The 10387-nt window shown below is 42.0% G+C and overlaps 1 protein-coding gene across 2 annotated transcripts; it reads left to right on the top strand.

Annotated features, from left to right (window-relative positions):
- Nucleotides 1–600: 600 nt before the first annotated feature.
- On the top strand, nucleotides 601–8799 carry LOC134661846 (uncharacterized). Of its 2 annotated transcripts, none has more exons than XR_010097992.1 (6): nucleotides 601–968; nucleotides 4472–4621; nucleotides 4790–5995; nucleotides 6436–6601; nucleotides 6894–7460; nucleotides 8661–8799. XR_010097992.1 is itself a non-coding variant. In XM_063518055.1 (6 exons), exons 1-6 carry the CDS (start codon nucleotides 840–842, stop codon nucleotides 8776–8778), a joined length of 1968 nt encoding a protein of 655 aa, XP_063374125.1. In that variant the 5' UTR covers nucleotides 601–839; the 3' UTR covers nucleotides 8779–8799. The 2 variants fall into 2 exon arrangements, 1 of the variants encoding a protein (XP_063374125.1); XM_063518055.1 differs by having other exon boundaries at nucleotides 6894–7092.
- The last annotated feature ends 1588 nt before the right edge of the window (nucleotides 8800–10387 follow it).

Here is a 10387-nt window from a genome sequence, read left to right as displayed (position 1 = left end):
GATCTTGTAGAAATAACACAAAAGTGGCAAAAAGGTCACAATAAATAAAAATGGCAAAAAATAAAAGAAACGCTCTAATAATGGAATAAATAAAAATAAAAACTATGCTTACCAAGGAATAATCACTAGGATAAGAAAGCTTCTTGTATTTCACTGAGAGTTATAGCCATAACACACTACCGCACCGCACCGCGACCTTGGTGTGCCGCACCCATAAGTGAGAGTGAGAAACAGATATCACTTTCTCGCTCTCACTTATGGGTGTCGCACACCGTTACCTTGAATGGTGAGATAATGTGTTATGGCTTTTATGGGTGCGGCGCACCAAGGTCGCGATGCGGTGTGGTAGTGTGTTAGGGTTATTACTTCGGGCATGTTCCGGGCCAACGGGCACGACCATATACTTGGTCAACCAGATCTTAACAGTAGAAAAAGGCGGCAAATTTGAAAAATGTAGGCGCGAAGTGATATCGTCCCATAGTAAATTAGAATTTCGCGCCTTTTTTTACTGACAAGACTTGGTTGACCAGCTATAAGTAGAATATTCATCGGATAAAATAAATCTGGAAGCCGAGTAGTTCATAATTATGTGAAAAAAAATGTTGTCTTGTCTTTGGTATGAGCAATGAACAAGTAGGGAAATTAATAAAATTAAAGTAATGAAATGAAACGAGCACAGACTGATAACTGAATTTGGCAATGTGTAAGAAACGGGGAGGAAGGCATCTTCTTTCATTTTGTGTTGTTTAATTTCCTATAAGTACAGTTTGATGTATTTTATTTAATGTATAACACGGCCGATATATGTCCGCGAGAGGTGTAAGAGTAATGTTTGGGTGATGGAGTCACCGCCTTCGTTTTCAACACATTCCGAGGTGCCTCCTTTAAGTGAAGATAGTGGTCTACTCATCACCAGCGGATCCTTCTCGAGCGATTCCGCTAGCGGCTGGCATCACGTTACATCCGAGGTCAGTTGTTTCGAAACTTAGCACTTCACTTCCCGTATCACTTGCTAAATCTTTAAATTATAGTAATGTTGCATGGTAAACTAATCTCTTCTCCCATTTTTTACTGTTATGAGCATTGATAAATGTAATTTTGATATAAATTCATAATATCTTAATCTGTACTTCTGTAGTATTTCATTAATTAAAATATTGTAATTAGTGTACATTATCTTGTGCTATTTGATGTCAACAAAGCATGGCATGTATGTATACTGTTGTCTTGAGGAAAATTAATTTACTTTTTACTTTATCTTCTAGTGCCACTTAGTGCCTCTGGTCTAGCCGCAGTATTTGCCACCTTTTAAGATAAATACTATCAAAGTCAAGACAGAGTATTTAATGGAATACCTCTCAAAACCCTCAAAAAAGACATAACATCTGATTATGGCTAAAACAGCCATTTGCAGATAAAAAGAGAAGAAAAAAAAAAACTTTTTACTTGACTCATAAGCAGTAGCTGTGGTCTTCCTTCTATAAGGCATTATTTTAATATGTACACAGTTAATGAATTAATAATTTTACTCATTTCTTGTCAGCGAATGTATAGAATGAATGGCGTTGCTGCTACAATATAACCTGTAATATTAATTTGTCTGCTACTGCTTCTTATCCCTTTATGTTCTATTTTTGTTATTGTAATATTCTCTTGTTGATATTTGTTTCATCACTGCTTAGACTTTTACATCAAGCATGCTTGTGTTGCCGGTACGAAGTTACACGAAGTTTTGTCTTATTTATCAGACTGCGGCAAAATGAGCTGGATATTGTGTCTTATATGTACCTATATCAAGACAGACAGTTTTAATTCCAACTAAAATGATGGATACCATCTGAATGGTTATTCTGGTGTTCTCTAAATGCTTGTTACTTAGATTTAGGTAATTTTGTTATTTTGACCTGTCTCTTTAAAATTTTCCTGTTCCTTCTAAAGTGTGAATAATTGTGGCCATAGTTGTGACTTGTGCTGTTATGTATGTTTTTGCTAATAACCTGAGTATGTGTTCCAACATCACCTTACTATATCAGTCAATATGTCAGGGCTAATGTCTCTACATATACCCTAAAGCAATAAATTTTTCTTTTACTGCGATTTTTTGCCATTTGCTACAAAATACAGCTTATTAAATTCTTAAACTATACCTGCTAAAAATGTGTTACGCTTGTATCCGCTTTATCCTTTGTATGTGTGCCCTAAATCATATGAAGTTCCTTCTCTGTCCTCTTTTCTAGGCCCTGATAGGATAGGGCCCTGTGAAATGTTCATATTATGAATTTGTAAATGGCTTTTTTCAGTTCAAAAGAACCAAAAATATGAAATTTTTGGCATTACCTTCATCTTCTGTTTGTATGTAAAATAATACTGTATATAAACATGCACCACCAGCACAAATGTTCATACAAACATGTTTTTGTATGAACATTTGTGCTGGTCATTATGCAACTGCTGCAAGTCAAACCTTCCTCAAATAGCATCAGATATGTAGTAGCGAGTTTAGCAACTGAAAAGTCCATATTGTGACTACTATGAAAATAATTCGTGTTTTGTTCTGTAAATAAAATAATATGTGGTAACTAAAGTCTACTTTTTTAACCGGTAGACTAAAATGACATTTCATATTAAGAAATGTTATTTTATGTTTATATTATGAAATGTCATTTTAGTCTACCGGTTAAAAAAGTAGACTTTATGTATGAGATACATATAGAGTTACTGCGTTTTAACTTTGAGTAGCAGTGCAAGAAACAAGATTTTTTTAAATTAGTAACAATATTATTTGTAAACATAAATATCAACTCCTATGATAATGGAGACATGTTACAATACATTTGGTAACTTTTGCTACTAACAATATGATGCTACTTTATCTGACTTAGTTTTTTTTCTTTGTTGGTGCGCTTTTGCCTACTTAGTTAAACATGTCATGTACTTATAATTTATTGTACCTATATGCAATGGTGACTGAATATTATTTTAAATGCTTTATGCTTGAATGTGTAAGCTATTTTGTTCCTTCTATACTGAATCCTTACTAATAATATAAATGCGAAAGTAACTATCTGTCTGTCTGTTACCTCTTCATGGTTAAAATACTGACCCCATTTAGATGAAATTTTGAATGGAGATGGATTAAGGCCTGAGGATGGATAAATAGGGCATAAACATTTACAGCATGTCATCATCATCATCATCATACATACCTTGGTTAGCCTGTTATTACCAGCCTTTGCAGTAAATAGTAATGTACTACTACTAAAAGTATGACAACCATACATTAAAGGAAATTGGCTTTATTTTATACATACTTATACCTACATATCAGCAGGCAAGTGCAATCATACAGAATAGGGATGTTTCCTGTACTTAAAATAAATTATTTCAAACCGTGCACGAAATAAAGCACCAGGTAATTATTAGAAAAACATAGACAGCAGCTATTTTTAAACACAATTTGTATTTAATAAATCGGATTGAAATATAAAAAGTAGGTGAGTTTACCGTGACGTCACTACATTCGTTTTCATATAAATTCCATATTAGCAAATCGTTTTGACAGTTCTAAAAAAGAAGCTGATTTGACTAGTAGGAATGTAGCCTATTATGGAAATCAAATTTCTATGAAATCTTCCTCACTACAGCAGAATGATTGTGCCTAATGTTGAAGTTTGCTACTCAAGTTGGCCGTTGATATTACGATTGCATTAGCAATATAATGCCATGGATATAAAATACGTCAAAATAAAAATAGTCGACACTTCTTTACTTTGTTAAGGCAATTAGAATGGCTTTTTTATATCTTATAATAGTGGTGTAGTCACAGCCAAGCGTAGGTAAGTGTAGGTCACTTTACCCATTGCACATGCATAAGTGTGTAATATAATAAAATTAATATAGCTGGTCAAGCAGATCTTGTCAGTAGAAAAAGGCGGCAAATTTGAAAAATGTAGGCGCGAAGAGATATCGTCCCATAGAAAATTTAAATTTCGCGCCTTTTTTTACTGACAAGGTTTGCTTGACCAGCTTTAACTTATTATTATTCTGAGAGCTACGGAATTTCTTATCTTGTTATGTATGTTATAATGTAGTGAATAACAAGCCAATTGAGATAAAGCAGTTGGTTAGCGTTTTACAAATGTATGTATGGAACTTGAAGAGTGATTATGCCCTAGTTATATAAGTGCCTTGCCCTTGCCTTGTATAAGAAAAACTTAGTGTGAAAAATGCTAACATTTTTGTTGTGTAAGTTTGATGTTGTCGTGTCATGTGTATATGTCTGTGACATTATTCTATAATGGATAAACCAATTTTAGGTTTTAAGGGGTAAATTAATACAGAATGGTTTTTGTAAACATGAGTTAAAAACTACATATAGCCCTTTAAATATTTCAACTCTAAGCATCTATTTTTCAATTACTTCCCTACTGTTATAATGTATATTATAAATATATATGTTGTTCTTGTGCAGTTACAAGAAAGTGACTTTGATGAGAAATCTCTGTCACTATGCGAGTCGGCGGAAACATCGGAGCGAATGTGTGGCGATTTTTTTAACACTGTCAAAAAAGGCCCTGGAAAAGTCTTACTAACGACTATTGATCCACCTCCTGAATTTCAGGTACAGAATATTGTTACTAAATCATTAAATTCATACAATCTGTGTCGAATTGTCAATGCATATCAAAATTGCGTAAGACTCCCAAATTTTGAGGACTTGGTGATATTATACATATGTGTTGACATGTTTCATATCTATAGTATTGACTAATGTGAATCAATTTTGCAGGATAACCCAGTGCCTCTTAATATAGTGGAAGTCGCAACTTTATTTGTACCTCCAACAGTTGTGTACAATAATGACTCTGTAAAATCAAAATCATCGGTTCTTGAAATTCCTATGACAACGAGACATTTGTCTCCATTATACGCGAAGAAATTGAAACCGGAATCTTTGTACGAGCGGCGGCAGTGCCTGAACCACCGGTTCGCGAGTCCGCGGCTGCTGCACCTGAGCCCGTGCCGCGGCACGCGCCCCTCCTCGCGGAACTCGCTCACCTCCCGCCTCTCCAGCAGCCACAACTCCCTCGTCACCCAGTTCCAGGACGACTCCAGCTTCATCACCCAAGCCATCTCGCACGACACGCTCTCCGCCAACACCTCCGACATCACTGACATGTACAATGTGCCCTTCGACAGCGACATATACGCTGTCCCCGTCGACATGGTCCGCCCCGGTCAAAGCAACATGAGAAAAGGCAAAAAACCACCCAGGACCAACAAGAAACGCGGGAAAACCGCATCTCAAAATTTGACAACGAATCACGTGCAGACCGACAGAAATCACAAGCCAAAGGAAACGGCGAACCGACACAAAGATTCCAAAAATAAAAGGCACAGCTTGCCAAGTTCGTCTTGTAGGAAGAACGTATCTGACTCAGAGGCGGACTCGCTCCACCTGACGTTGCGCGAAATGCGTAAATATTTGCACACTCTGTACTCTAGCTCGAGCGACTCCGAGTGCCGTAACACGTTGAACAAGAAGAATAACATAACGAACGTGGAGATACACGTGCGGCCATCGAAAGACGCCAAGACGAATAAGGACAACGAGATATGCAGTGCGTTAGAAACGAATAACAATCATAAAAAGCCTCATAAAAACTCTTTTGGTATGAATATTAAGAACAAGAAGCATAAAGAGGTTCCTAAGGACGATACGGCCGATAAGAGTGTTAAGACGCCGCGTCAGAGTCAAAAGAAGATGTCGCCGGTGCGGATTTTGTCGTTGAACTTGAAGCAGAGTTTTTGTAATCTGTTTCGGTGGCGGCGGGCGGGGGGGTTGGAGCGGGAGCGGGGGGAGGAGGTGGTGGTCGAGCCGCCGGCGGCGGTGCGGCGCGCGCTGCCGCCGCTGCCGTCCGCGCCGCACTCCTCACGCCGAGAGGGAGACGACGCCGTCATGGACTTCGCTACCTCCATACAGAGGGTCAAAGACGTGAGTGCGTCACTCTTCTATAATATCATAACGGGCTCTGTTAATCCTTATAGCAAAGCTTGTTGGCAAAGCAAGTGTCGGGATGTGTCCTTTAACACATTCATTGCCACCCAGCCAAACAAAACATCCGCGCCAGGCCGCAACAATTTCGTCATATAAAGCTGTAGTGCCACGATCTCGAATATCGGGTCGTCCGGCCTGGGAACGAAATCATAAAATACCCTATAGTCGGGTTTTCGGCACTCAATGGTTAAGTAGGTGGTGTTCAAAGTAAAGTGGGGCTCTTAGGTGACATTGTGGCGTATATTTCTACTGGCTAATACATGCTCCCCAAAGCACGTTTCACTGATTTCTGATCGACTATTTCGAGTCAGTCTAATCTGTACTATAAAGACTAATCTAAACCAGCGGTGATAATAATTAAACTTTTTGCATTTCAGTATGGCTGGTATTGGGGTCCTATATCGGTTGAGGCGGCCGAGAAGATCCTCTCGAACGAACCGGACGGCTCGTTCATAGTGCGCGACAGTAGCGACGACCATTACATATTCACATTAACTTTTAAGCTAAATGGAATGAGACATGTAAGGATTGAACATGATCAGGGTAAGTTCTGTTTCACATTTATCACTTAAACGTTTAAGTACACGCTTGGCGCATTGCCTCAGGGTATGTAATTGATGTAATAGTATTTCATACAGAATGATTTATTTATTATTATTTACCTATACAGAACAATCCACTCAGAACATCAACTCCTTATGTTTTTGCGTTTATGCTTTCTTTTAAACAATAAACAATAATTACGCTGTTACACATTTTGCTCTTTGTAGTCGTATCTGACATACGATATCGGATCGTACAATGTGAAAACGCTCTAACCCAACAATGTTTTCAGGTAATTTCTGTTTCGGCGGATGCACGATGTTCAAAGCGCAGACAATAGTGGAGTTCATAGAGAATGCGGTGGAGACGTCGCGCAGCGGACGCTACCTGTTCTTCCTTAACCTGCGGCCGGTGCTCGGACCCGTGCGCGTGCAGCTGCTCTACCCCGTCTCGCGGTTCAAGCGCGTGCAGAGCCTGCAGCACATGTGCAGGTGTGTGTCTACGATATACAGCCCAGACAATAGTGGAGTTCATAGAGAACGCGGTGGAGACGTCGCGCAGCGGACGCTACCTGTTCTTCCTGAACCTGCGGCCGGTGCTCGGGCCCGTGCGCGTGCAGCTGCTCTACCCCGTCTCGCGGTTCAAGCGCGTGCAGAGCTTGCAGCACATGCGCAGGTGTGTGTCTACGATATACAGCCCAGACAATAGTGGAGTTCATAGAGAACGCGGTGGAGACGTCGCGCAGCGGACGCTACCTGTTCTTCCTGAACCTGCGGCCGGTGCTCGGGCCCGTGCGCGTGCAGCTGCTCTACCCCGTCTCGCGGTTCAAGCGCGTGCAGAGCCTGCAGCACATGTGCAGGTGTGTGTGTACGATATACAGCGCAGACAATAGTGGAGTTCATAGAGAATGCGGTGGAGACGTCGCGCAGCGGACGCTACCTGTTCTTCCTTAACCTGCGGCCGGTGCTCGGACCCGTGCGCGTGCAGCTGCTCTACCCCGTCTCGCGGTTCAAGCGCGTGCAGAGCCTGCAGCACATGTGCAGGTGTGTGTGTACGATATACAGCGCAGACAATAGTGGAGCATAGAGAACGCGGTGGAGACGTCGCGCAGCGGACGCTACCTGTTCTTCCTTAACCTGCGGCCGGTGCTCGGGCCCGTGCAAGTGCAGCTGCTCTACCCCGTCTCGCGGTTCAAGCGCGTGCAGAGCCTGCAGCACATGTGCAGGTGTGTGTGTGTACGATATACAGCGCAGACAATAGTGGAGTTCATAGAGAACGCGGTGGAGACGTCGCGCAGCGGACGCTACCTGTTCTTCCTGAACCTGCGGCCGGTGCTCGGGCCCGTGAACGTGCAGCTGCTCTACCCCGTCTCGCGGTTCAAGCGCGTGCAGAGCCTGCAGCACATGTGCAGGTGTGTGTGTGTACGATATACAGCGCAGACAATAGTGGAGTTCATAGAGAACGCGGTGGAGACGTCGCGCAGCGGACGCTACCTGTTCTTCCTTAACCTGCGGCCGGTGCTCGGGCCCGTGCACGTGCAGCTGCTCTACCCCGTCTCGCGGTTCAAGCGCGTGCAGAGCCTGCAGCACATGTGCAGGTGTGTGTGTGTGTACGATATACAGCGCAGACAATAGTGGAGTTCATAGAGAACGCGGTGGAGACGTCGCGCAGCGGACGCTACCTGTTCTTCCTGAACCTGAGGCCGGTGCTCGGGCCCATGCGCGTGCAGCTGCTCTACCCCGTCTCGCGGTTCAAGCGCGTGCAGAGCCTGCAGCACATGTGCAGGTGTGTGTACGATATACAGGATGTTGCCTGTAACACGAGCAAATAATAACTTATTGAATCAACCTGTATGTAGCCATTTTGTTATGCACCTGACATGCACATTATATTAAATGAATTTTCTATTGGAACAGAGTTGTAGAGTTCGATTCGGAAACGAAACAAATTGAACCCTATTTTATAACATTTTTGATTCCAATTTCACTTCAATTTTTCATGTAGGGTACCCGCTAAATACAAGTTATGAGATAATAACGGTATTTTAATGTGATTTCAGGTTTGTGATATTAAAATACGTAAGACGGGACCTGATAAGCAGCCTTCCGCTGCCGAGACGTCTCCTGGACTACCTGAACGCCACGCACTACTACTCAGAACTCCTTGCCGAAATATAGGACCTGTTTGTTGGTTGGTTGTGTTTGGACCTGGTTGACAGAAGGAAACAAATGTGATCATTGACTTGTACTTAGATTTAAGATATTTTTAGCGACTGCCACGATGTTTTATCAATGTTGGGATGTGGTACCACAGACAAGACATCCTCTAGACTGAGCATAGTAACGCTACCCCCTCTTCGAGTCAAAAGTGTCTTTGTGTGACGTCCGTATCTTTGAACGGACCAATCACGGCACGGGACTCGCTCACCTCGTCCCCCGCACCCCAGTTATTTTTGGCAGCATCGGTAACATGAAATAATTGCTCTAAACTCCGTCTAGAGGATTCCTAGTCTATGGGTAGGTACAAATGGCGAACGATTTTATTCTTTTGGGTAGTCACATCCGTATATAGCCATGCGATACATATGTAATCATTTTGCATTCCATTAATTCAAAATAATTTACCACGCAATATTTAGACATTCAACGTATTTTCTTTATGTACCTGATAATATTGTATTAGTGGACTTGTTTATTTACACACGATGCCACGTGCAAACAAAGCCTGAGGGCCTACCGCGAACCATGTTTGTCGTGTTGCCTCTCTGTCGCACTTGTAAGTTCGTACGTAAGTGTGACAGGGAGGCAACACGTCGAACGTGGTTCGCGGTAGGCCCTCTGATGATAGCGGACCTTGACAGATCCCGATGTAACCCCCTTGAATGTTCAGCGAAAATTAATAGTTACGAAGTTATCATCGAATTTTGACTCACTAACATTGAAACACTCAAATCGGTTTTAATTCAAATCTGGGTAATATGTTGGTTTTCGGACCAAGTTACAAAAGTTAGGTTAGCATGGTTTACAAGGTACATGGTTTTGTCTCCGAAATCACAAATTTTCGCTGGACATACACGGGGGTCAAATCGGTAGCTGGTCCTCTAGCATTGGTCTTCGTTGGACCCATACTCAACGCAACACAGTGCATATGTTAATCTCTAAAAATTCAAATTACGGTACTTTATGTACGTGGGTGGATCAACTATTTTTTGTTGTTATTCTATCCGGTCAGCCAGGAGACAATAGTAGAAGAAGGTGGTGTACAATGTCATTTAACAAACTATGCTACAGTTTGTTAAATTTTTCTGACACGCTTGGTAGACGACCTTCAATGGAAAGGGTTTATAAGTATCACCAAAAAGCGTGTTTGGTGAATGCATAAAAATCAGGTTCTAAAGAGTGACCTAGGAGAACGTAACCATGGCAACGAGTGACAAGAAAAAGTTGATTCACCCACGTGTTGTTATGTTATCCCGCTTTGTAGACTCGTGCTCGTGTGCGACGACTATGGCCCGTTGTCTGAGGGCCTACCGCGAACCACGTTCGACGTGTTGCCTCCCTGTCACACTTACGTACGAATTAACAAGTGCGACAGAGAGGCAACACTTCGAACGTGGTTCGCGGTAGGCCTTCTGGCCCGTGCCGTTTCCGTAGTCGACAATATTGCGTCCGTATCGTGCTCGTGCGTTTCATTGTGAACGTGCACAATATGTTAATAAGTATTTCCAGACGGAAGTTACCGTCTCCCGCGCACATCGCGTATCAGGACTCATTTAGACGGGGTGAG

Source organism: Cydia amplana, chromosome Z, assembly GCF_948474715.1.
Source record: "Cydia amplana chromosome Z, ilCydAmpl1.1, whole genome shotgun sequence".
Lineage (NCBI taxonomy): Eukaryota > Metazoa > Arthropoda > Insecta > Lepidoptera > Tortricidae > Cydia > Cydia amplana.
The sequence above is the reverse complement of the archived record's forward strand: the minus strand, read 5'-3'. Positions and strand labels throughout refer to the sequence as shown.

Bases quoted from the DNA above. Each gene is read 5' to 3' on its own strand.
- LOC134661846 (XM_063518055.1), top strand. From the start codon at position 840: ATGGAGTCACCGCCTTCGTTTTCAACACATTCCGAGGTGCCTCCTTTA. The intron at 5,996-6,435 runs GTGAGTGCGTCA...TTTGCATTTCAG, and splicing joins CCATACAGAGGGTCAAAGAC to TATGGCTGGTATTGGGGTCC. The intron at 6,602-6,893 runs GTAAGTTCTGTT...CAATGTTTTCAG, and splicing joins AAGGATTGAACATGATCAGG to GTAATTTCTGTTTCGGCGGA.